Genomic DNA, 27,869 nt, shown 5'->3' on the forward strand with positions numbered 1-27,869 from the left:
TAAGAGGTAAGACCCACCTCTTGCCTCATGGCTCCCATTTCTGACCCAGTTTGGAGCCTGTCTTGCCACTGAGGGCTCTTCTGAGACATGAGGCCTCTCTTTCCCGGTGATACGAACACCCGAACAATGTGATTTTGAAACGTGCACAGTGCAGGCCGAACATTCTCCACGTGGGGCTCTTTTGCTATTGTCAAAAGAAAAGCCAATCTGTGTGTCAACGTCCCCTTACTCAGAAGAACGCAGCCACGGTGCTGTCCGGGGATGCTCTTCACACCTCCACCTGGGGCCCCAGGTGGCAAAAGCGGTGCCGGGGGGGGGGGGTCTGGCTTCGGGATCAGACAGGCCTGGGCAGCGATGCTGGCAGATGACAGAACCTCTGGGCCTCTGTCATCTCCTTCTCTGCCCAATCGCTCAGCCGTACTTCACAGAGAAGGGTGGCACCCCGAGACAGCACAGGAAAGCACCCAGCATGGAGCTTTCCACGTGCAGGTACCCAACAAATGGAGTTTGTCTTAGTCTGCTCGGGCTGCTATAACAAAATTACCATGAATGAAATGACGTATAAACCACAAACATTTATTTCTCACAGTGCTGGAGGCTGAGAAGTCTGAGATTAAGGCACCAGCAGATTCAGTGTTTAGTGAGGGCCCACCTTCTGGTTCACAGAGGGCATCTTCTCACTGTGTCCTCACCTGGCAGAAGGGGCCAGGGAGCTCTCTGGGGTCCCTTTATAAGGGCACTAATCCCATACATAAGGGCTCCAACCTCACGACACAATCACCTCCCTAAGGCCCAAGATCCAAATAACCATCACACTCACTGGAGGTTAGGATTTCAACATATGAACCTTGGGGGGACACAAACATTCAGGCCACAGGTAGTAGAGTTATCTTGAATGACATAAACAACAAATAAAAAATTATTAGTTCTGCTCAAAAGATCACCCTCCAGAGTCTCCCCACCCTGAGAAGACAGCGGAAACGGAGCCTTACTGCCTGGGGCGTCTTCCAGGCCGTATGCAGCAGTGGGCTTCAAAGGGACTGGGTCCAGGGAAGCCCCTGGGTGACCTCACTCAGCCTCACTGGGAGCAAACTCCCATCTTGCCTGCCTCACAGGCTCCGCCACAAGGTCAAATTAGCGGAAGTACTCAGAAGCGTTGCTACGTGGAGAGGAGCTGAGGTCTCCCAAGACAGACGGAAAGGACCCAAGGCGTGCTGGCTGTTATGTGCGCGAGCTCAGATGCCCCCAAGTCAGCCCCCAGAGACCCCAGCCCCACCAGCAGGGCCAGAGCCACCCAGTGAGGCAGCTCTCAGAGTCTCAGCCCCCAACCGTGGAAGGGTGTCTGCTGTTTGCAGCCACTGATGCTGGGGTAATTTGTCCCGCAGCTAGAGGGAACACATCCAAAGTGTCAAGGCCAAGGCTCTTCGTGCTGGCTCACCATCCAGACCCGTCTCTCCCCACCTCATCCAGACCGGGCCTCACACTGCCCTGGGGGTGCGACCTGTGCCCCCCTGTGCTCACGAGGCTGCCACTGCCTCAGGCCACTCCTCAGGCCTCAATGTGCAAAATCCCACTCAGCCTGCAAGGTTGCCAGGTCACCTCAAACACCCTCCTTGGGGGCAGAACTGACCCCAGAACAGGCAGGTCCACCCAGGTCTGTCTCCCCATCTGCTAGGAGGCCCAGACACTCAGCGTTCAGCCCTCGGACAAGGGATGGGGCGGGCGTCCAGGAGACGTTTGCTCAGAGAGCTGCCAACCTGACGCCCCTCCCGCCACGTGTTCATGTCCGTTTCCCACCAGGACCCCCTCATACAACCACGCCACAGCCCTCAACAGCAGGACATCAGCACAGGCACTTGACCACCTTCTCTCAGACCCCTTTCAAGTTCTGTCATTTGTCCAATGATGTTCTTTATAGTGAAGGACCCCAGGCAGAATCCCAAATGCATTCCTCGTCTTGTCCTTCAGTTTCCTCCAACCTGAAACAATCCCTCAGTCTTTCTTTGACTTTGATTTTCATGCTCTTTCAATGATTTCAGGCCATCTGTTTCTGTTCCTCAACTTGTTTTTTTCCGGCTTTGCCTCATGGTTAGATTCAGGTCACCCATCTTCAGCAGGAATCTTCTGGAAATGATGCTGTGTTCTTCTCACTGCCTATTGGATGGCACATGACTCCAATCTGTCCCATCATTGATGACGTTCACTCGGTCACCCAGTGAAAGTGGTGACTGCCAGGCTGCTCCCAGCTTCACGGTGGAGTTATTCTCCCCCAAGCCCCGCCTGACACAAGTTGATGAAAATTTCATAAGGAGATACTTTGAAACTATGTAAAAATCTCATTTACCATCAAACTTGCCAGTTGTTCACTTATCCATCTGTATCTGTATTCCCCTACGTGAGGAAATGTTGCACTGGGCCTCTCCAAGAGCTTGCTGAGTCCCCAAGAAAACCACCATCTACAAGGACAGTCGAGGACCCCCTCCCTGTGTGAAAACACTATGCAGGGAGCAGATCAAAGCTCCGGCCCCAAACACCACGGCATTCAAGAGAGGTGGCAACTCACAGCAGCGAAAACGGTCCCGGCTCGCCACCAATCCAAAGGGAGAAAGCGAAAAATAACCTCAGGAATGGGGGGACCGGACATGAGAACCACTCTTTTGGAAGTCCTAGGCAGACTGCAAAACCAGCCGGGAGGCCAGGCTTGTTGTGTTTCAGATTCAGATTCATCTGAATCTCTGCAAGGAAAGCCCAAAGGGCTGTTTATTTAATGGGAAGACACTACAGAAGTTTCTCTACTTATAAATTAGGACAGCAGTGTAATTTCTTGATACTGTTCCCACATCCTTCGGATCACAGGTGTAGGTGTTACTCCGGGCAGCGGGGGAGCAGGGTGTAGGCTGAAGGACACACGCTTTTGAACTGGACGTGTTTCATTTCCAAGTCAGGTGAAACCCTGCTGCCTTTAGTGGTGTAACCTCGTTCAAGGTGTTTCATCCCTCTGAACCTCAGTTAACGTCACCTAAAAAATGGGGATAGGGCTTCCCTGGTGGTGCAGTGGGTAAGACTCTGTGCTCCCAATGCAGGGGGCCCGTGTTCAATCCCTGGTCAGGGAACTAGATCCTACATGCATGCTGCAACTAAGAGCTTGCATGCCACAGTTAAGGAGCCCACAAGCCGCAACTAAGGAGCTGGCCTGCCGCAACTAAGGAGCCCTGGAGCCACAACTAAGGAGCCCACCTGCCGGAACTAAGACCCGGTGCAACCAAATAAATAAATATTTTTTTAAAAAGGGGATAATAATGCCCACCTCAAGGACTGATGTATGAGGATTATATGAGGTAATGTATATCAAAACTCTGGCATGTGGTGATTTTAACAAGTATTGGTTCCCTTCTGAGAGAGAGTAAATTACAGAATTATTATAAGGACTAAACAACAGAATGTATCACAGATATATAAGTGCCTGGCACAGAGCTTGTGTCCAACAGACGTTAGTTCCTTTTTAACTTATCCATACAAAAAGCCATATCCTAGTTATCAAGCACGGTTGAATGGTGTTCTTTATAATGAAGTTTGACCTGTTACACGCAGAAAAGAAATTGTATAAATAAACCCTCTCTGCATTAGTAATTATATAATTATAAAAATAATTATAATAGCTAAGAGGTGGAAGCCACCCAAGTGTCCATCAACAGATGAACAAATAAACAAAATGTGGTCTCTACGTATGATATTCAACCTTAAAAAGGAAAGGACTGGGCTTCCCTGGTGGTGCAGTGGTTGAGTCCGCCTGCCGATGCAGGGGACACGGGTTCGTGCCCCGGTCCGGGAAGATTCCACATGCCGCGGAGCGCCTGAGCCCGTGAGCCATGGCCGCTGAGCCTGTGCATCCGCAGCCTGTGCTCCGCAACGGGAGAGGCCACAACAGTGAAAGGCCCGCGTACCGCATTAAAAAACAAAAAAGGAAAGGACTCCTGGCACATGCTATAACATGGATGAACCTTGAGGACATTATACTAAGTGAAATAAGTGAGTCACAAAAAGACAAATACTGTGTGATTCCACTTTATACCAGGTACCCAGAGTCATCAAATACAGAGAGACAAAGAAGAATGATGGTTGCTGAGGGCTGCAGAAAGAAAGGAGTGGGGAGTTGTCATTTAGTGGGTACAGTTGCAGTTTTGCAGGATGAAATACTTCTGGAGATCTGTTGTACAACAATGTGACTATACTTAACACTACTGAACTGTACACTAAAAATGATGGTAAATTTTATGTTTTTTTCAACCACTATTAAATATAAGAAAATTAATTTTTAAATGATGCACCTTGTAGGCGCTCATAATAACACAGGGTCATCATGCTGATTCATTATGGACTGTGCTGCAGATAGATCTATGCAGCCTGCAGTCCAGAGCCAAACCCGTATTCAGGAGTTGCTCTGGAGTCCTCTTTCTTGAAGAAATATCTCCGATTTTTAAAAATTCATCTGGTAAAGCAAAAAGTGGAACTTGATATCTTTCACTAAATATTATTTGCCATTACCATTGGAGAATTTTAAGATGTTAAAATAGGAAGAAACTTTAGAAATTACTTTTTAAAGCAGAATGAAGTGAAATCTAGACTTAACCGTACTAAATTATTTGCCTAAGATCATAACTACAGGTAGAAATTATAAGAGCTGGAAAGAGAAACCATCTCCCGGCTCACTCTACCATCCACTTCTATCAATACAATGGACTTTAGCTCTCCAGAATTCCTCACCTCTGAACTGCACTATTTAATACGCTGCCACCAGGGGGCAGCAGGTGTATTAGCCTGGTGTTACAAACCCAGGACTTAAAGCCCCAATACATTTCCATTATGCCTTCCTCCAACCCTCCTCCAAGAAAAATATACCTAAGACTTAATGAATGTCAACAAGCATCAAATTTAAAGAACAGCCATAACAACTCTTAAAACAAAGACTTGGGTCCAATAGAGGCAACATCCTTACTAATCCTTCAGTATGTTTGACTTACTCCAATCCTAATTGATGTAAGTGTCAATTCACATTAGTTTTTTTTTTTCTTTTTTGGGGCTATGTTGGGTCTTCGTTGCTGCGTGCGGGCTTTCTCTAGTTGTGGTGAGAGGGGGCTACTCTTTGTCGTGGTGCGCTGGCTTCTCACTGCGGTGGCTTCTCTTGTTGTGGAGCACGGGCTCTAGGCGCACGGGCTTCAGTAGTTGCGGTGCGCAGGGATCCGTGGTTGTGGCGCACGGGCTTAGTTGCTCCGCGACATGTGGGATCTTCCCGGACCAGGGATCAAACTCGTGTCCCCTGCATTGGCAGGCAGATTCTTAACCACTGTGCCGCCAGGGAAGTCCCCATATGTTAGTTTTAAACCAAAAATGACTTAACCACAGAAACCCATGCCTTTTGTTTACATTTTGAACCTAATTTTCCTAGTATTTGGCCTCCAAGGCTTTAGACCACAGCAACCTCAAGCCCATCTAGCCACCTGTCCTCAATCTCCCTTCCTCTGTCAGGCTCGGCTTTTCTTTCTGATGCCCTATGTCACAAGGGAAGGTCTGTCAATAGGTCTAACCCTCCAGCAAGTTTTCAGAAGCAAAAGCAGAGAGGTTCTAGTCACAAAACAAAACCTATATGGATACCATTCTTCCAATTAGATGACAGTAATGTCCACTCTTTTTAAACGATAATACTACCCACTGGAAGCTCAAACCACAGCAGCTAATGGGCGAGACCTGAGTTTAAAAGACAGGCCCTCCCTCAGCAATGGCCTTGTCCACGCTGAGACTTCACAGTTTCACCTAATGCTAGCGGTGAGGTGACGACAACAGCAGGAACATACTGGAAATTAGTCCAGGAGTCAACTCCACACTTTCAAGCAACAGTGACCAGTGACCATGGTCCCTAAATCATCCAAAGGGAGATGTATGAGCTTTATTTCACAAATTTCAAATGGTTTTCTTCCTTGAGCTCGACATGCTTTAATAAGGAAAAAGGGATTGAAACGCAAGCTTTTTCTACTGCCTCAGACATATGGAAGCAGTCCATTTTTAAACTACAACAGTGTTCACCACAGCTAAAAGGCATTCAAAGAAATTACTCTCTGCTTATGTCCATTTGCTCTCGTGTCATTAACTATTCACCCATCAATGTAATCCAGCATAAAACCGACGGGAAGAGCAATCACGGCACTAACGGCAAAACAGGAAGGAGACACGCACAAGATACATATGTACGCGGTGATACAATGGATCACTGCAAAATGGATCATGTACCCAGACACTATTCTGTAATCCTCTGCCAACTATGATGTGGCAGCTGGTGAGATTCAAGAAAGACCTTATCTATATAAAATAATCTAGTTTTAAGTTACTTATTTTCCAATATAGAATATTTAACATATTTAAATGTAGAACATCACCAGAAAACCAAAAATATTTATAAGATATATAAATTTAATTCAGTAACATTCAATTTATTTAAAATATTTGAGCGTTAATTACCCCTTCCTGCCATTGTCATCTGCACTTAGGAGGATACAGCAGATAAATTAATGAAAATTATTAATATTTCTACATCTCATGATGGTCTTAATAATTTACGAGCATTAAATGAGTTTTGAAAAGCATTCTTTAAGCCCTTATTTTTGAGAAGAATCACAATTGCTTTGAATTACTCTTTCTCCCTTGATTTGGTTTTCTGCAAAGTTAGATGCAGATTATAAAAGCCTAATAAAAGCTGTGAGGGGAGATTAGTACATCTTCGAAATGAATAAAGAACAGTTTGATGGCATTCTTCAGAGCATTTATGAAGAATAAGTCACTGGTTTTTTTTTTTCTTGTCATTTTGTTATAAACATTTCCAGCCCTTTTCAAAAGCAGAGCACAGTAAGCCCTCGTGTACTCACACAGCATCAGGATCCATGCACCATCCTGGGTTTGCCGTACCTGTTCCATTTGCCCTCCTTTCTTTGTTTTTTGAGTTTTTGTTCGTTTGCTTGCTTCTGGAGAATTCTGAAGCAAATACCTGAAACTATGTCATTTCACCCCTAAATATTTTGGTACTGAATTTTACTTAAAAGTTTAGTTTTTATTTTTTTAAATAAATTTATTTATTTTTGGCTGAGTTGGGTCTTCGTTGCTGCGCGTGGGCTTTCTCTAGTTGCGGCGAGCGGGGGCTACTCTTCGTTGTGGTGTGCAGGCTTCTCATTGTGGTGGCTTCTCTTGTTGCGGAGCACGGGCTCTAGGTGCATGGGCTTCAGTAGTTGTGGCACGTGGGCTCAGTAGTTGTGGCTCGCGGGCTCTAGAGTGCAGGCTCTGTAGTTGTGGCGCATGGGCTTAGTTGCTCTGTGGCATGTGGGATCTTCCCAGACCAGGGCTTGAACCTGTGTCCCCTGCATTGGCAGGTGGATTCTTAACCACTGAGCCACCAGGGAAGCCCAAAAGTTTAGGTTTTTAAATAACTACAATCCTACCTAACAATGAACAGAAAATCGTTAATATGCTGTATTCATATTTCCCCAGTTGTCTAAAATAGCCTGTGTGGCTGATTTTTTCAAAGCAAGATCAAAACAAAGCTCTTTCATTGTCTTTGCTTTGTATCTTGCTGAAGTCTCTTTTAATAATAATAGTGGATGTGTGCCATCTTAGCTTAATTCAGAATGCTCTTATTCTTATGTCTACCTTCTATTTTTAACTCAGTGTTTTACAATAGTTGCATGCTCTCATGCTTTCATTCTTTATTATTAGAATTTATATAAAGTAAAATGACCTTTTTTGTTGTATAGTTCTATGAGTTTTAAAGTTGACTGATTCCTGTAACCATATAGAGCAGTTCCATCACCAGAACTACCCAGCCGCTTTCTTGGCTGGGTGCAGGGAACCGTGAGCGGGCGGGGGCCAGGGCGGGGGGGTGGGGTGGGGGTGTCTGAGGGACGCAGCGCTGCTCCCTCTCAAGTGGGAGATGCAGAGTCGAGAAAACACATTCTCCTCTAGAGCCTCCAGGAGGGGACACAGCCCCTGATTTCAGCCCAGTGACACCCAGCTGGACTCCTGGCCTGAAGAACAGGACAGTCAGTCGGGGTGGTTTCAGGCCATGGAGTTGGTGGCACTTGCTCTGGCAGCACCAGGAAACTAAGACAAAGTCAAACCTGCTTCCTCTAGTCGCCCAGCCCTCGCCTGGGCCCTTTCTCTGCTGTCACCTTGCCCTCCTCATTTCGCCACAAAGGAGGGCACTTTTGATTAAAAGATGTGTTTTCCATGTCTCACATCTCCACTCAAAAGTCTGCTCCTCTGAAAAGTTCTCCCAACCCTACTCAAGCAGCCCAGGCGAGGTCATGACCCCGCTCCATACCTCTCTCAGCACCTGCTCCTCTCCCGTGGTCCTGGCTTGACTGAAGTTACTGTATTCTCTTCCTCAGAGTCTACACTTGAGCATTTACGAAATGCTAAGTACCACGCAAAGGAATTTTCGTGCGTTTTCCCATTCAAGCCGCCCCAAAACCCTATCAGGTAGACACGATTATTATCCCGCATGTTTTAAATTAAAAAGTTCAAAATCACCCAGCCAGTATGTGGCAGAGCCAGGTTTTGAAGCCAGGCAGTCTTAACACAGGAGGTGGTGTCCTCAACCATGACATGAACATCTGCCTCTTATGTGAGAAATATACGTTCCGAGATCTTGCGCCTTTATTGACAAAATACTCCCAGTATTCAGCACACAGTAGATAATAGTTGCTGAATACAAATGGGACAAAATGGCTTTTCCGCCTACTGTTCTTTTTTTTCAGAAAACTTTTTTATCTTGGGAAGTCAAATATATACAGAAATAATGATATAATGATTCCCCCAAATACCCATCTCCCAACTTCAAGACTTATCAATGTAGGGCCCATTTTAAAGCCAAAATATTATAGTCTTTGGTAGAAAGAGCCCCCTTCAGTATTCTTTTTCAGAATCACATGTTCCTAGTTTTCGTCATTTATCTGTGTTAACACAGACTTTTAAAAAAAGATCTTGAAATGGGCAGGTCTTTCTAAGCAAAACACAAAACAAGGAAACTGTAAAGGGGAGATTGACATTTTTTCCCTATGTTAAAATTAAATGTTTCTGCAGAGTGTAAGTACTGTAAACAAAGTAAAAAGAAAAAATGGGGAAGTAGTTGTAACATATATGACGAAAGATTAGCACCCTCAATGTATAAAGAATTCTTACAAATCAGTAAGAAAAAGACCAAAGGCACATTATCTGGAAAAATGTGTTCAGGGAAGAACAGACAGTTTCCCTACTATTCCTAAAAGACAGAAAGACAGGACTTCCAACTGACACTCTTATCAACATACTTCCTCTGGTGCTCTACAGTTTAGGAACAGCAAACATTCCAGAAAAGAGGAAAAAAATAACTCTCACCTGTAAGCTTGTTTCTTCAAAACCGCGTTGCCCTGGAATCCCACATCATAGTGAGTCTGAGTCTGAAAAGCGTTTGACCTCAGAATCCTTCTGAACAGGACACCAGAAGCCGTCCTGCCTCACAGCATGACCAGAAGCCCATGGACAAGTATCCAGTTCTCAGTCCTGCCAGGGGTGAGATGAAGAGAAAGGGGAGTGAAGAAAGAGTTTAAGAGATGAGGGGCTTAAAAGACAAAAGCACTTCACCCAGCCCCTCGGATGGCATCTCAGAACTTGGGGGTGGGCCATGGAAGGAACTGCCGTTCAGTGCAAAAACGTGATCCACCAGCCCGAGGGGCCGCAGGATGCCTAGAAGAGCAGTAAGCTCGCACTGGCCTAGCAGAGGGGTTCAAAGTTCTGGACTTTCTTGAGAAATAGCAGCTACGTCCTCTCCTTCAAGTAAGGAAAATGAGAATGGAAAAAAAGTGTATCTTCAGCCATCAGGCAAAGCTTATTTTAGGAATATGGAGCTTCCTGAATGGGGGTTTCCGAGTTTTTTGAAGCCATAAGTTTATTAAAAAAAAAAAAATTCGAACCACCAAACCACATCTGAAGTATACTTGCCATGAATGGTGACTCTGACTCTAATTAAGCCTTTAGATCTACCTTCCAGTTTACAGGAGATACAGGGGACAGAGGAACAAGCTAAACCACACTATACAGAAAGCTGAATAAATCCAGAATGAGAGCCACCCATAGCCAACTGAGCAATACCAGTAAATCACGGGCATTAAAGAAGCCCACAGGACTGCTCTAGACCAGGATCGGCAAACTTTGGCCCTCAGATACCTGCTGCCTGCTGGTGGAGTTTAAAACAAAAAACTTTGAAAACAAAATTTTATTGGAACACAGCCATGCTCATTCACGTTCGTATCATCCATGGCTGCTTCTGTAGGACAACACAGCTGAGTAGCTGCAATGGAGCCCACATGGCCTGAAAAGCCTGAAGAGTGAGTAACTGGCCCTTTTCATTAAGTTTGCCAACCCCCTGTCCTGGATTAAAAGGCAACAGATAATCAACAAAACACCACGTGTGTCCCATTCTGATTCACACAAACCGAAAGTAAAAGTGCATTTCTGAGGCAATCAAGGAAATCTGTGGACTGGGTTTTAGAAAACATTAAGGAATTATTGTCAATTTGATTAGGAGGTGACAATGGTATTATGCTTATACAAGAAAATGCCCTTTTCTGGAGGTGCACACCACACTGCTTAGGGGTGAATATTGTTATCTGCAATTTAAACTGCTTCAACAAGAAGACAAAGCAGATATGGCCAAAAAGAGAAATCGTTTTAACCAACTGTTAAATCTATTTGATGGATATATGGAAGTTCATTATACTATTCCCTTTACTTTTATATTTGCTTTAATAAAAAGGGGGGGAAAATCAGAGCTTTGATCAAAAAGTAGAATTTATCTCCAGACAGCCTTTCTCTCTAGGCAGGCCTCCCACCCTCCTTGCAGAGTTTCGCCCATCTCTCTCACAATGGCTACCTTTTAAACTTCTTACCTTGCTCCAGGCATCCACCTCCAGGAATGCCCGCCCCCATTCCACTCCTCTGCCTATAAAACTTCTACTCTGGGCCCAAGGTAAAGCCCAAACGTGACCTCGCCAAGTCCTCCGGAGGGAATTCATCTCCCTGGGCTCCGACTGCTGTTGGGCATTTATTATGCTTCATCCTCCTTAACATTTTAGCTATTGACCATGTCTATTACCTCATGATGCCATACAAACCCTGAGACTTCCAGTAACTTGGTCTTCTCTGTAAACCCATTGTGTGGGGGGGGGGGGGAGGGAAGGTAATAACACCTTTCACAGAGTAAGCTCTGCCTACACAGCTCTCAGATCTAATCAAGGCAAGGCTGACTTGCCCTGAGCAGTTTCACCGACCCAGAGACCTTCAATTAAAGACCAAATTCCTGTTAAACAAGATGCTGGCCCTGTTTTAACCAACACTCTCTTAATAAAATCTCTAATCTAAGGGTTACCTCTGGATGGAGGAGGTTCTAGAAAAGACTGCTAAGATCACTTGAATTTTGTCCTCCTGTTATCACCTTCCTTGGGACCAATCCGTCTGCAAACACTGCAGCACTCACCTCCACGCCGGCCTGCAGGGGTTGCCCTACCCCCTCGGAAAGGCCCGGCTGACTGTGGGTGCAAAGCCCTTCAATGACTCCACTTGGAAGAGCTGACCCAGATTGGAACGTTCAAGAGAGCTTACTACATAAAATAAGAGGGAAATGTACAGGTAATTAAAAAACTTAAACAGTATCGGTTTCTATCCCTGCTCTATTCTATATACTTCCTACTGCGGCTACCTAAGGCCAGCGTGAATAACCACCTTCTCTAAGACTAGTGCTAGTCGTCAGCACCCTTGTTTTCGAGGTCAGCTAGTCCAAAACCCTTCTGTACAAAGGTCCACCAATTAGAAATTAATTTACCTTTGCAAACTCAGCGTTTGAAATACAAATGCTCTCTACCCGGGCAGCCTGCTTATTCAGGGACTTCTGGCTTCTCCTGGGAGTCAGTTCAGGAAAACAAGGCATTTGGGGAAAATGAGGGCAACCTGCGGGGGCTCTCCACATTAGCATTTCAATTAATTGAGAGAGACCAGGGAGAATGTCTTCAATTACAGGAAAAAGTACATAAAAACGTGTGTGTAAGACCTACTCTTGGGCTTCCCTGGTGGCGCAGTGGCTAAGAATGCACCTGCCAATGCAGGGGACATGGGCTCGAGCCCTGGTCCGGGAAGATCCCACATGCCGCGGAGCAACTAAGCCTGTGCGCCACAACTACTGAGCCTGCGCTCTAGAGCCCGCAAGCCACAACTACTGAGTCCACGTGCACAACTACTGAAGCCCGCGCGCCTAGAGCCCGTGCTCCGCAATGAGAAGCCACCGCAATGAGAAGCCCACACACAACGAAGAGTAGCCCCCGCTTGCCACAACCAAAGAAAGCCCACGTGCAGCAACGAAGACCCAACTCAGCCAAATATAAATAAATAAATAACTTTATATATAAAAAAAAGACCTACTCTTTATATTGGTCAATCCAACTGACTTAGAGACCTTTCAGTTTTTGAGGGTTTTTTTTTAACATCTTTATTGGCATATAATTACTTTACAATGGTGTCTTAAGTTTCTGCTTTGTAACAAATGAATCAGCTATACATATACATGTATCCCCATATCTCCTCCCTCTTGCGGCTCCCTCCCTATCCTACCCCTCTAGGTGGTCACAAAGCACTGAGCTGATCTCCCTGTGCTATGCGGCTGCTTCCCACTAGCTATCTATTTTACATTTGGTAGTGTATATATGTCCATGCCACTCTCTCACTTCGTCCCAGCTTACCCTTCCCCCTCCCCGTGTCCTCAAGTCCGTTCTCTACGTCTGTCTCTTTATTACTGTCCTGCCCCTAGGTTCTTCAGAACCATTTTTTTTTTTAGATTCCATATATATGTGTTAGCATATGGTATTTGTTTTTCTCTTTCTGACTTACTTCACTCTGTATGACAGACTAGGTACATCCACCTCACTACAAATAACTCAATTTCGTTTCTTTTTATGGCTGAGTACTATTCCATTGTATATATGTGCCACGCTTTCTTTATCCATTCATCTGTCAATGGACACTTAGGTTGCTTCCATGTCCTGGCTATTGTAAATAGCGCTGCAATGAACATTTTGGTACATGACTTTTTGAATTGTGGTTTTCTCAGTAGTTTTGAATTGTGGTTTTCTCAGTACTGGTTGCCCAGTAGTGGGATTCCTGGGTCGCATGGTAGTTCTATTTTTAGCTTTTTAAGGAACCTCCATACTGTTCTCCATAGTGGCTGTATCAATTTACATTCCCACCAACAATGCAAGAGGGTTCCCTTTTCTCCACACCCTTAGAGAGACACTTTAGTTTTTAATACAGGACTTCTCCCTGGGACATTGAGCAAAATTAATAACCTGCTTTGAGAAGACGTGGCCACAAGTCTCATTTTCTTATCAGTTCAATATTAACAGTCAGCCTGGAGTCAGAAAGGTGTGTTCAAAGAACCGTGCACCTATTTAGGGTTTCCAGTGCAGCTGTGGTGCTCTTTGGCCAACAGACTGAAAGCTCAATAACCGTATTTCGTAATCAGGCAGTAAGAGAAATTTCTCCAAAAACTCATCTGTGTCACTAACGGCTCCAAAGAAACCTGAGCTCAGAAACTGACAAACGCCAGAAGTTTTGGGTTTTTTTCTTTTGCAGCTTCTGGTCTCCTCGCAAACAAGAATCTCCAGTTAAAAACAGAATTTCTCTAAAGCGTCAGCCTCATTATACTGCGAGATCCTTTTAAAACTACCTTCTAAATGGTCATCGCTTCTTCCTTACTGGGAAGGGGCAGCGTGCACACCTGCAGGCAGTTCCCAACTCTCCCTGCCCCCCGTCGTTCTGGCGGTGGCGTCCGCCTCGCGCCGCGCGGAGCAACGTGTGGACGCGCGTAGCGGCCCCGTGTCCCCTCCCTTCCAGCTGGTCCCACAGGCGCCCGCGTCCCTTCACGGCCCAGGCTCTGCCCCAGCCCCTCGGCGCCCCCCCCCCCCCCCGCCGCTCCTCCCCGACTCTCCCTCCCCGACTCACGCGGGCCCCGGACTCCGCCCTGGCGCGACACGCCGGCAGCAACACCCCGAGTCCCCGGGGCCTCGAGGGCACCCTCGCGGCGGCGGGGACGGGGGCGGGCACAGGGACCCCGGCTCGGCCCGAGCCCAGCTCCTCACCTGCCTCGGAGCGCGGCGCCGTCTGGGAGAGCGGGCCAGGGGGGCGGAGCGGAAATCCTGGCCGAGGCTGGCGCGGCCGCCCCGGGAGGCCGCCCCCGGCGGCGCCCCCTGGAGGAGGGACCGTGTACCTGCCTGCGCGGGCCGCGTGCACACCTGGGCACGCGCCGGGAGCCAGACGGGCGCACACGCTCTAACGCGTCCCACCGGGGCGTTCAGGGTCAGCCTTTTGAGTCCATGTTGGACCCCGATACACCTGGGGACACACCGCGTCAGATATACACACACACACTCACACGCTTAGAAATGAGCCAACACCTGGGGATGCATCCTGTAGGGCAGATGCACAAGGTGATGACCGAGGCCTCACACTCCAGCATTCCACTCTCAGCGCCGATACCATACTGGATACAGATAATCATATAGTCTTGATACTGCCACTTATTTACCAATTCTCCATTTTCAGTTAAAACTGTGGTTGTAGGGGACAATGGAAGTAATGACTTACCGTCTGTTCCTGGATCCTAGGACTGAATTTGAGCCCCAGAAATTAGAGGAGTGAAGACCAAAAGCGGAAGGAGAATTTTTTCTGGAGACTGTGTTCATTCTGGGCTTAAGCAATGCTACTTTGGGGACCCAGATGGCAAGAACGGCATAGCGAGAGAGAAGGGGCCCCTTCTGCCCCTCCCCTCACAAGTACTAGTCGTTGGAGTAGCAATAATCCCCCTAACTCACTGTCCACCTTTCCACTTTCTCATGTATGTGGGCTGGATCCACGTGGTTTTTACAATCTGATTTCTATTCAAACATTTCCAGCAATGCTGATGTGGTTGTGTTTTTGAACAGATTTTCCTAAAGAAATCTAAAAGATCAGATTCATAAGCTAAGCTATAATTTTCAGAGTTCTTTCTTGTTTGGGGAAGCTCATGATTAAATTTAAATTTATTAAAAATCTTGTCTGGTATATATATATATATTTTTTTTTTTTTTTTTTTCGGTATGCGGGCCTCTCACTGCTGTGGCCTCTCCAGTTGCGGAGTACAGGCTCCGGATGCGCAGGCTCAGCGGCCATGGCTCACGGGCCCAGCCGCTCCGTGGCACGTGGGATCTTCCCGGACCGGGGCACGAACCCCTGTCCCCTGCATCGGCAGGCGGACTCTCAACCACTGTGCCACCAGAGAAGCCCTGGTGTATATTTTTAACATACTATTTTTAAAGAGTAGCAGTAGCATCTTAATTTTTTTCAAAAGGCAGAATGGTTCCATTTTATTTATTTATTCTTTTTCTTTGAGGGAGGAAGATCATGTCAGCAAAGGAAAGTGTGAGGAAAATACATGAATAAATAATTCTTCCAATAAAGGAAAATTAAAGATGGTAACAAGGTGAGTGTTAAAGTGCATTTAGTGCCAGATAAGGCTGGGAGAATCTGATCCAACATAGATTAGGGTCTGTGGGATGAGATCTTCAGTTTAACTGTCAAAAAAATAACCCGTAGACAAATAGAGTAGTAATTCTCAGAAGGTGGTCCCAGATGGGCTGCATTAGCAGCACCTGGAAATTTAGAAATGCGAACTCACAGGCCACACCCCAGACCTTCTGAATAAGCAACTCTGGGGGGTGGGTCCAGTGAAAGAAATATACTTTAACAAGTACTTCTTTTTTTTTTTATAATGGTAATTTATTTTTTTCCAGTTTTATTAAGATATAATGGACTTAGAGCGCTGTATAAGTTTAAGGTGTACAGCATAATGATTTGATATATATATCATGAAATGATTATCACAATAAGGTTAGTGAACATCCATCATCTTATATAGATACAATTAAATAGAAAAAAATTTTGTGTGTGATGAGAACTCTTAGGATTTACTTTCTTAACAACTTTCATATACAGCATACAGCAGTGTTAATTATATTTATCATGTTGTCCATTACATCCCTAGTACTTATCTTACAACCTGAAGCTTGCAGTACCTTTTAACTACTTTCATCCAATCACCCCACCTTCCACCCTCGGTAACTACAAATCTGATCCATGTTTCACTGTTTGTTTGTATGTTCTTTTGTTTGTTTTTGAAGTGTAATTGACCTGCAACACTGTGTTAGGAAAAAAGTCACAGTTTCTCAAGGAAACTGACTGGTCAGTGTAGACAAGTCTTGGCTTCAGTTTCGGTTTGGTGGGTTACACCGGAGCCCTTAGCAAGCCAACTACTCTGGTGGGTTTTAGGAACTGAGTTGACTCATGGAGGCTGTCAGTTGCATGCAAATTGTATAGGTGAGTCCCTCACCGAAAACGTTTTAGCCCACCATCAGCTGTTTTTCTGGTCTGTTGCTCTGCGGTCCACAATCTCCCATACCCTCCAGACTCAAGGTCAAGCAGCTGGCAAAAAGCTATGCCCGGGTTCAAAGCTCGGGCACAAACATTTCCTTTATCAACTCAAAGGATTTAGACTAACAAATTGTCTTTCAGTGGAATTATCCAGTTTGGCCATTTTTGTTTTCTAAATACCAGCAGGTAATTGCCAAGCTCTGTTTTCTAGACTTTGGTGTTAGATGTCTAATTTATATTTGACTGAATGCACTGCTACTTAGTATTATGCAAAAGGAGTCAACTTCATCTCCTTGTTACCCCTCCCACATGTCTCCAGAATTGCAAGGACCACACAATAGATGGGAAAATGTCTTCTGCATCTCTTGAAAAGATGCTTATAATGTGAAATAAGCAACAGAACCAGGGTGCTATATACAGAGCTTCAAGTCTAACTGGATAACACTATAAAATCTACTGAAATATTATCAAATTATTCTAGTAAATTATTACAAATAATCATCTTTGGCCCTAAATAACCTGCAAACTAAATCCAGCCCACCATTTGTTTTTGTAAGCTAACAATGAGTTTTACATTCTTAAGTGCTTGAAAAAAATCCAGAGAAGAAATAAAACTTCATGACACATGAAAATTATGAGATTCAAATTTCAGCGTCTATAAAGTTTTACTGAAAATACAGTCATGCTGACTCATTTATGGGTTGTCTATGGCTTTTTTTTTAATAAATGACCTTTTCTTTTTTTAAAAAAATTAATTTATTTATTTACTTATTTTTGGTTGTGTTGGGTCTTCGTTGCTGCATGCAAGCTTTCTCTAGTTGCGGTGAGCGGGGGCTACTCTTCGTCACGGTGCGTGGGCTTCTCACTGTGGTGGATTCTCTTGTTGTGAGGCACGGGCTCTAGGCACGCAGGCTCAGCAGTTGTGGCTCGCCGGCTCTGGAGTGCAGGCTCAGTAGTTGTGGCACGTGGGCTTCAGTAGTTGTGGCTCACAGGCTCTAGAGCACAGGCTCAGTAGTTGTGGCGCATGGGCTTAGCTGCTCCGCAGCATGTGGGATCTTCCTGGACCAGGGCCCGAACCCGTGTCCCCTGTGTTGGCAGGCAGATTCTTAACCACTGCGCCACCAGGGAAGTCCCTCTATGGCTGCTTTTTTGTGATAGCAGCAGAGCTGAGTAGCCGCCACTGAGACAAGGTGGCCTGACAAGCTGGCCTGCAAAGCCTAAAATATTTTGTCTGCCCTTTTACAGAAAAAGTTTGTCTACGCTGCTCCATAGTCTTTTGCTCCAGTCACCATTAAAATCCCTGCCTCTTCGTTCTGTGATAGTTGATTTATAACTGTCTCCCTCCTGGACTGAGTTCCATGAGGTCAGACCTGTCTCCTTTGGATGTTTCCAGCACTTCCCACCATGGTACCCAGAGTAGGTATTCAGTAATATTTATTTCATTGAACTTTATTTTTTGATCATTTCCCCTAGGTAAATCAATATGAACTTGACAAAAAAATCAACATAGGATCCATTAATCAGGATAATTTAGAAAATTTGTATGTCACAAAATAGAATAAAAAAATTCTGCAAATAATGGGATTCCTTGCTTCCATTTTCTAAATCATGGTTCTAAAAATTTGCTGTTAAATTTGAAAGTGGCAGAGTTGTTTTTTCCTGGTCATTCTGTTGAGTTATTTCACTTAGTACAACAGGTCTCATTGCTAAACAATTTCCACGGCAAAGAAATTAATGAGAGGAGAAAACCAACCTCATGAAGCTAGGTTCATTCACGTTAAATGCAATCCTGGTATTTCTGGAATTATTGTTTTAAAGATGATGTGCGCTGCTGTCAGATATTTAAAAATAAGGCACTGACCTTTTCTCCACAAAAGATAGGCAATATCTTGTCTAAAAAGGCGACAGAATTTTCCAAGCAATTGCGGTTCAGATGGTTTATGCTCTTCTTGCCTACCTTCTGTAATTTTTGGAATAACAAGCAAAGACCAGAGTAAAGCACTATATGAGATATATAACTGGAGGATAACTGAAAGAACTCCCAGAAGAAAGTAATCTGACCGACCAGATATGCCATCCACCATGGAGGAAGCTAATCACATTGCAAAGAGGCCACAAACCAATCTCTAACCCTGTAACATTGCTGCCATTGCTCTGCTTAAAGCCAGAATCAAGTTATTTGGTCCTGCTCTCCAAACAGCAACTTTTTAAAGGAGATAATGGTGGACATTACAAGGGGAAATGTGGCTTGATTCCCTTGAGCAATGTGGACATTACAAGGGGAAATGTGGCTTGATTCCCTTGAGCCGTCGATGCAGGAAATGAACACATATTGAGTGCTCCTATGTGCCTGGTACAGTATGACTCTTTCCTCACATTACCCTTTGAACCATAGTATGAAGCAGATATGATCATTCCTGCTACATATGAATTGGCTCCATGAGGTTCAATAATCCATTCAAAGACATGCTGCCAGGAAATAAAAGTGTCCATATCCAGCTGAACCTGAAACTCATGCTCTTTAACTTAAGGGCTAAAACAAGGTAGCTGGGTCATATGTGCTGAAATGTGTGTCATCTGCACTAATAATTCTATTTTGGAACCTCTTTGTTCAAAGTGCTAGTTCCAATGGATAACGCTGTACGTATGGTTCTACCCATGAAGAGCTTTCACATACATGATCCCATTTGATCCATACCCCTGCGTTGCACAATAAAGGCCAGGTAGAGAATTTCCTCCACTTTACAGATGAGGTAAAGAGGTTGGATGGCCTGACCAGGGTCATAACGATTAACTGTGCCCTGTCTTAGCCCAATCAAATATCTCCAGTACAAAACCATCATTGGACAAAGTCAGATTTATTGGCTCATTGCCATGGGGGAGACCACACACCCAGGGAGCCCTGAGATGCCTCACCAAACAAAGATGCAGTTAGGAGGTTTGGGGGGGAGGGGGGAGGAATTTAAAGGTAATAGTGTTTTTACAGGCTGAAGGCAAAAGAGGGATGCGTGCCAATGGTCAGTATCAGGTCTGGACAGCAGAACAGACCCAGGGGCTTATGTACTTAGAGACTAAAAGTTTTGATAGACGTGAATGGGTGTATCCAGAAATGCTTTAAATGAAGTTCTGCACGTGGGTTGGAAACCGGGGCTGCTTGTCATGTCAAAGTGCCTTGGACCCTCCAGGTGGAGCGGGATGTTTCATTCTTCCTGATGATTTCAAACAGCAACATTTCTGACAGTGCCCTTCCAGAAGGTTTCTCCAAGAGTCATAAAGCAGCAGTCGCCCTTAGAAGTGGGTTCCTTGACACATGACAACTTCAGTGTGTCTATGGGAGAAATGTGGTTTCCTGCTCACTTCCCAGCTGCCTTGATCTGTGCTATGTCAGCCTGATGAATGGCAGAGCAGAATTGGACTTCTGTCAGCCTGAGGGACTTTTTACCTTACCAGAATATATCAGGACTAGAAAGCTTCACAATATTTTATTTCCACAAGAGTGCTGGAATTTCAAACATTCTTACATTACACAACAGATTTTTTTAATGAGGGTTTATATAAGCACCCAAAGAAGGTCACTTTGCAAATTTTTATAGTGGACTTCTGTACAAGATTTAGTGTTTTTTGTTTTTTGTGTTTTGTTTTTAAAAAGGTTAAGCATCTAAGGATATTTGAAGAACACTGGTTTTGTCCAACTCTCTCATTTCATGGAGGAGAAATTAACAGCAAAAGCAACCACCACCACCATTATTTTCATTAGAAGCAACTGAGGCATGCAGTAATTAGGTGACTCATTCCAGGGTCCTGGTAACTAATGACAGGATTGGAAGTGTTTGTATCTAATTGAATTGTTGAAGCTTAAAAAAATGACTTATGGCAGTGAAGCTGGCCCTAGGGTAGATCTCACACTCCTGGTCTCTGTTCTTTCCACCTTATCACCTTGCTTGCTGATGTCTGCAGATTCCTAGACCAAGTACTGTAAAAGCTGTCATCCATATACATTATCAGAAAGTTCTAGAAATGAGCAGTTTTGAAAATTTTCAAGACACATCTCAAGTCTATTCAGCAAAAGTAATGCTATTGAAACGTAACTGCTGAAACAGAACTGTTTTTAAATGATGGATAAAACTGCAATTTAAATCTACAGGGAAAATGTTTTCTGAAACACAAGTAGGAAGCAGAAAGCTTTATTGGCCCTGGAAAAATACCACATATTTAAAAGCAAAATGATTAGAAATGCAGGACACTCAAGGCAGTTTTGATAAACAGTGTAGCAGGTTTAAAGTACTTGTACTGATAGAACTAATCAGACTTAGAACACAAGTGATAAAAATATAAACCTGAGATTGTTTATGGGTCATTTAATTACAGGATTAAAAACCTCAAGAAAAGTGAGGGTTATTCCTCCTTCAATTATTTATTGAATAGTATTATGTGCCAAGCATGGGTCTAGGGCTTTATAAACCTTTTCTCATTTAAACTTTCCAATAAGTCTGTGAAAAAGGTAGTATTATCCCCCATTTTACAGATGAGGTTCTGAGCTGCTAAAAGACTAAGTTACTTTACTGGATTCCTAGGGGGGCCAGGCATGGCCACAAACTGGGTGGCTTTAATAACAGAAATGTTCTGGAGGCCAGAGGTCTGAAGTCAGGGTGTTGGCAGGGCCACCCTCCTTCGAAGGCTCTAGGGGAGGATCCTTCCTTGCCTCTTCCAGCTTCCGGTGGCTCCTGGCGTTCCTTGGCTTCTGGCAGGATCACTCCAATCTCTGTCTCCACCTTCTCATGGCCTTCTTTTCTCTGTGTGCCTCTGTGTATCCTCTCCTCTTTTTAGAAAACACCAATCATTGGTTTCGGGCCCACCCTAAATCCAGGATGGTTTCCTCTCAAGATCCTTAACTAATCAGATCTGTAAGACCTGATTTCCAAATACAGTCACATTCTGAAGTTCTGGGTGGACACGAATTTTGTGGGGTGCACTATCCAACCCACTACACTTGCCTAAGGTCTGGTACATGGAGGAAAAACGAGGTTCCAACCTGGGTGTAATGCAGATTTTCCTTTCACATTCAAGCTTTATGCCCCCCAAATGCCAGTTATTTCCAGACGACCACCAAGAGAGTCACACAGCATACAGAGTTTCGTGAGGAGTTAAAGGCATGCTTCAGGAAAGAGTCTGCCTTGCACCCTTGTAGTTCAGCCAACAATCTGAGCAATGACGCCTCCCGAGTTCTGTTCACTCAGCATGACTCTGGAGACACAGGCTCCCCAGCGTCTCCCCCACCTGCTGGGCAAAGCCATTTAGTGACTACATTTGGTTACCTGAGTTTCCCACACGGTGTCTCCTTTCCACCAACGCGCCTTATCACAGCTTTATTACGAACCCATCCATGGCTCTCTTGAAGAAAGATTTCTCTGTGATGTCGCACATGTTCTTTGCTTTAGAAAAAAACAAATTATTTCAAATAATGCAGCGATTTACAAAGTAGAAGGTGAAGAGTCTCTCTCCTCCTTACTTCTCGCTCAGAAACAGCTCATGTTAATATCAATATAAACTGCAATTCCTGTACATTTAAAGAAAAGAAATTGGAATATGAGAGAAGAACAAGGGAAAAACCTTAATATTTGACAGCGTTCTCTTGGCTCCTGTCTCCTCCATTGTATTTTCTTGTCTCCTTCATCCCAACCAAACTGTCCCACACGGGGCCTTTGTTTCTCTTCCTTTGAACTAGAAACCAGCTTCTGATTTTCATTTTATGAGGAACATTATTTGAAAAGAGCCCACAGACAAATGAATATCTTCTTGGTAGAATTTTAAAGGCACAAGAGATTTAGACAAGACTCTGTGTGATTTTAAAATAAGGCTGTAGTATTCTATAACTATATTTGGTATTTGTTAATGAATATTTCAAGCAACATGAAATGTCTCACTCTACTGAAAATCAGGGTTACTCAACACTTAGGATCCTTCTATTTGGGTCAACATGGCAAGAAATCCCAGATTCCCCTTGTCTTTATTCAATACAGCTGACTCTTCAATGGAGTTTATGTCTCAATATAACTTATTTCCCCCGGATGCCTGGTGAAGTTTTTACCATAAACATGAGGCCCAAAGGAGAAGGTAGAGGCAATTGAACCAATATCTGTTCCTATGAAATAGAAAAGTCAACTTGATTTGATGTTTCACTGCCTCCAGGAAAAACGAGATTCACCAACTAATGGAGAACTTTGAACACAGGAGAAGGAAAGAAATGTCCTGACAACCTGTGACCCTGGAACAGCTGCAAATATAAAGATGTGAATGAGTCACGGGGGTCCTGCTGACTCCCCAGGAGTCCCCTGGAAATGGGGGCTGGTAACAATGCTCAGTCCCCGAGTCTACACCAGCGTGCCCAACCTGGGCACACAACGAGGGTGAGGTAACATGGATGGCAAGCTCCACGGGGCAGGAATCATCTGTTTTCATTTTTCATCATATCCTCAGCAGCTAGCACACTGCCATTGCACAGTCTGTGCCCAACGAGATATTTTGAAAAAGGTAATAGCATAAAAGTAGTACAAGGGATCCTGGGGATGGGACTGTTCCGTATCTTGACTGTGGTGATCTCACAAATCTACATGTGACAAAATGGCACAGATTCTGTCCCTTCCACTAAAAAGCTCTTCACTGATCTTTCATCTAATAATTTTATTCACTGCTGATCTTTGCCTGAATCAATTAATTCACTGGAGACAAAAAAAAAAGGGATGATTTTCTAATTGCCATTCTTCCAACATTTATTGGCTTTAATTAGCCTATAGAGAAGACTATTTTCCCTCATCAGCTATGGCTATTTCATAACCATGTAATTGTGATAGGCATACTGTATCCAGTCTTCAGAAGGGCATCTGACTTGTCCACTCAGGAAAGCCTTAGGGACAAAGATGAGAAGTAAAGACCAATATGTCCACATCTGTCCCCGTCTAGATCTTGTAACATACAGGGGCTTTATTTTCTCTTTGCTAGGGTCAAATTCCACTTGATTTTGGGTCCCATCCCTTCCTTTCTTCTCAAGGACCTTATTCCCTCTCTAGTTTATAGCCAGCCTCTCCCTCTCAATGGCACTGATCTGGATGATGAAACGATGGGTCTCATCCCCTTACCGACCCACCTCCTATCCATCACCAATTGATTCCTATGTATTTCTCAGGTCCGTCCACATTTCATCAACTTGACGGCCTCTTCTCTACACCAAGCCACCTTCATCTCTACCCTGGATACGTGCAATGGTCTCTTTACTGATCTGCTCACATCTTCTTTGCCTCCCTCCAATTCCTTCCCCACCAACAGTCAAAGTGATCTTTTCAAAACATAGATCTGATAATTTCCTTCGTTTTGAATCCTCCCATGGTTTAAGATAAAGACCGTGTGGTCTGCAAACCCTGGCATAGTCTGGACCTCGTCACCTTTACCAACTCCATCAAGCACCCCTCCCCCTCTCCCTTGGACTTTGTTCACCAAGTACTTTACCTTTCTCACCACAGGTCCTTTGCGTATGCCGTTTCTTCTTTGTGTGCAGTCCAGGTTTTCTCAACATCAGCACTACTGGCATTTGGAGCCAGACCATTCTTTTTTGTAGGGGGTTGTCCTGTGCTTTGTAAGGTGTACAGTAGCATCTTCCCACCCCCATCAGTTGTGTCAGCCAAAAACATCTCCAGGCATTGCCAACTGTCCCCTGAGGGTCAAAATCTCCCCTGTTGAGAACCACTGGCCTAGAGTGATCTTCCCCTCTGCTTATCAAATCTCAGTTCAGAAGTCACCTTCTCAGGGAACCCTTTCCTGACTCTTCAGGCTAGACCCAGTCTCCCGCTTCAGTTATTAATTATATGACTGACAATTACTGTTTCTCACTGCACTGTCTGCTGCATGAGGGCCAGGGGCCATGTCCACTTCCCTCATCACTGTATTCCCAGTGCCTGGGAGAGTATCTGCCACTTAATATTTGTTGAATGAGGGAATGAATGCATTTAAGGTCAAACCTGTCTGATGCAAAATCTACACCTTCCTCCAAAAGTCTAGTCTATCATTTATTGAGGCAAGTACTGAGCCAAGTACCTCATTACTGAGAGGGCGGTCTTATGTCTTATCCTGTCCATTTTACAGATGGGAAACTGGAACTTATGCAATACTAAATGACCTGCCAATGACATCAAAACACTAGAGCCAAGACCCAAATCTATGTTTTCTCACCCCAAAGTCCAAGCTGATAGGTGTGAATGTGAACACAGATGTCCAATGCTTTGCTGTGGGGCTTGGTCTTCTATTCTGTAAGATATTTAAACTCAGTAATTTGAAATAAAATGTAAAGACCATGCTTAAGAAATGTGATAGAATCAGAACCCCAAAGAGCCCTGTGAAGGCATAGTAGGCTACATCTATAGGGTGGAATTTTTAAGAAATGTAAGAGTACATCTAAACAGGGAAGAAATGTAGCAGATAAACAAACAAAAAATAACCTCACACCACATTCCAGGGTTTCGTGATGTTCGCTATCAGGGAGGTGAAGGATGATTCTGACTCTCAGATTTCCCAAAATGGCAACAATCCCTATGTTTGTTCTGACACCCCACCCCAAACCCAATCCCCTACTGTGATTAGCAACAAAAACAAAGTTTAGAAAAAAATACCAAATAAGAGGGGAACTGGGAGACAGATTTCCACTTCAGCCTTGTTAGAAAGGAAACCCAAGAAATAAATTACAGGGTGGCTGCCTTAAGATGGAAAAAAGAAGGAAGAAAAGAGGAACATCATGGCGTACTTCCAAAATCGGCCGAGATAAAAGACTCCCTGAAGTATCAGTCAAATGAATGACTGTTTTCTCTGGACAGAAGGCAGCTGTGATGGAAATCCTGAGATGGAGCAGTGAAAGCTAAGGGGATTCGTTCTGTAGGCAGGGGTCCCAGATTGGCACGTCTTGATTTGACACTCAACTTCTAGTATCAGCACAAAAAGAAAAAAAAAAAAACCCTGAAGGAGCTTTTACCAGAAATATTTTTTTCTTCATTCTCAAAAGATAAGCACTGTTTCAAAGAGAGAAATTTGCTTAAATAAAAAAAAGTCAACAAGCATACAGTACCTCTATTATCTGCCAAACTAAGTGCTACAGGAACCTAAATAAGAACAAGGCAGCTCCTGCCCCTAAGAGCTCTATAAATTGTTACTGTTGTTCAGGGACCATTTCTGAAATGTTTGAAACACAGCACTTTCTTTTCTGAAGTATCTCAACCACTGCAGGTTACAATTACTGATTTACAACTCTACGCAGGTCTGCCCCCTGCCCCCCACAAAGTGAGTGTAGAGAATCAAATTCATCTCCATGTGGGATCTACTCAGCCCATATTTTAGAACCTGGAGGACTCCACAGTGCGATTCTATTAAATGGTCCCTAAAACCAAATAGAAGCCACATTCTAGAAAGGATGAATCAGTCACTTTGATTTCATTTTAACGCAAAGAGGACAGAGTCAAATAATTTGAAAATCATCTTAATAGATGATTAATAGGAGGCACTATGACACTTGTATACCGGTTTCTGTAATAATTTTACTGCATAAGGAATGACAGAGATTGCATAAATCATTAGGTCAACAGCATATATAGGAGGATAAAACAAAACGAACATGATTACTCTGACCCAATAAAACAGGACAGTCCGATTCTTAAAAATATCACAAACTCCCCAAATGTGGTTCCTTTTGGGAGAAAATTTACCTCTTGCATTTTTTGGATATAGTAATGACTATGGTTCCATGAAACTAAATAGAAAACTGCTTTCCAGTCAAAAAACACAAAAAAACAACTTAACATAGAAGTGTGTAGCCCTCTTAATACTGGATGTAACAAAAATAAAGACATCAGGCTGCCTGCTTTTGCCTAAAGCATGGCTTTAATTTTCTATTAATAGTGACAGTTTATGTAGGATACTACATAATTTCCTATGTTATGAAACAGCACAAGTTGAAGAATCCAAAAAATATTGCAGGAGTGAATTTTTTCCTACGGGAAAAGTGTAGATACACTAGATGTTAAAATTTCCATTCTTCATTCAATTATTTGCCCCATTCAAAAAAAAATACAAATAAATATTTCCTTACAAATGATGTTCATAGCACATTGTTTGGGAAAAAAAAAGATTAAAAAAATCTTAATTTACTCTTTCTTGTCATTAAATAAAAATTCTAATATACAGACACATTAGATATTTATATAAATTGTAGGAGTCAGTTTGTCATTTCTTGTTCATAATCCATGTTTAATAATATGAGTCTTTACAACAACACGACTCACATCCCAAATGCAGGTTTAATTCTGCTGCAAGTCGCTCAAGATAATTTTTTTCTGTTTTTCTTTTTAATTAAAAAAGACTTCATCCTTGGAATTTTAGAATTTATGTTTGAGTTGTCTGAAAAAATACAATTTCAATGCAAAAACCACATCAAGCATTCGAGAGTATATTGCTGGTGCTGTAATCTTTTTGCATGTCTGTTTTCACAGAAAAAAATGATAAAATAAACAACATGTAAGACTTTTAAATGGTTAAACGTAAGCACATGATATTAATGATCTGCCTCATGCACACACACACAAACTCAAAAATGAAGGAAAAAGGCTCAGACGTTTTTCTTTTGCATTTGTTCCAGCTTTCTTCTTAGAAGACCATAATTCTCCTTAGTTCCTGATGCCATTGGGTCAAGCCGCAGAGAGATCTCATAGTGTTTTTTGGCCAAGTCTAGATGTCCCCAACGATGATAAAGCACAGCTGAAATAGCAAGAGATCAATTTCATTGGAAATGCTTCTGAATAACTTGTGGTATTCCCAACCACTTGTACAAAGAAATATTACAGAACCTCTGCAAGCAGTTTTCAAAAATCATTGTTTAAAACAATATTGTTTGTACTGCCAACTTTATTTATTGTAATCACACTCCCTGGTGAATGTCTGTTTAACCACCCCCAGTTACTCCCAGGGTTCTTCATATCATTAGGCGTGATCCATCTCCCTACAGCAACATTGTTACATAAAGAAGCAAAAGGAAGAGTACACTAAGTTTCTTGATGCTGCCAGGAAATTTCCCGAAAGCCAGGCTGCACAGGGCTGGGCTCCAGCACTGCTTAGCGCTCTGACCATGTGGAAGACCAGCCATTTACTTTAACAAAGAGTCTCCTATACCTTTTGGCAAAATAATAGCTTGTTTGTTGCCAGCTGGAATTCAGGGCTCTAACATCAAGATCTGACCATAAAATGATAGTTAAAGAAATCTACTTTTTTTTTTTTTGGCTGCATCGGGTCTTAGTTGCGGCACGTGG

The 27,869-nt window shown here is 43.7% G+C and overlaps 2 protein-coding genes across 6 annotated transcripts in view; both read right to left on the reverse strand.

The window, feature by feature from the left end:
* The window catches only part of GGACT (gamma-glutamylamine cyclotransferase), a 46,114-nt gene extending 31,825 nt beyond the window's left edge, over window positions 1–14,289 (reverse strand). For 3 of the 5 annotated variants that reach the window (XR_013824954.1, XM_079903497.1, XM_079903499.1), the window contains exons 1-2: window positions 14,068–14,206; window positions 9,418–9,582 (exon numbers count right to left, since the gene is read on the reverse strand). The gene's annotated coding sequence lies outside the window, so the exon portion shown is untranslated. Of the gene's footprint in view, window positions 1–9,417; window positions 9,583–14,067 lie in introns of all 5 variants that reach the window. The other 2 variants (XM_079903498.1, XM_079903500.1) reach the window with 2 other exon arrangements.
* Window positions 14,290–26,048: 11,759 nt separating this feature from the next.
* The window catches only part of TMTC4 (transmembrane O-mannosyltransferase targeting cadherins 4), a 61,771-nt gene continuing 59,950 nt past the window's right edge, over window positions 26,049–27,869 (reverse strand). Inside the window, exon 18 of the mRNA XM_079902777.1 lies at window positions 26,049–27,321. Within this exon, the coding sequence (XP_079758903.1) occupies window positions 27,173–27,321 (149 nt within the window). The 3' untranslated portion in view covers window positions 26,049–27,172. The remainder of the gene's footprint in view (window positions 27,322–27,869) is intronic.

The sequence above is a fragment of the Stenella coeruleoalba genome (genome assembly GCF_951394435.1).
Source record: "Stenella coeruleoalba genome assembly, chromosome: 18".
Taxonomy (NCBI): Eukaryota; Metazoa; Chordata; class Mammalia; order Artiodactyla; family Delphinidae; genus Stenella; species Stenella coeruleoalba.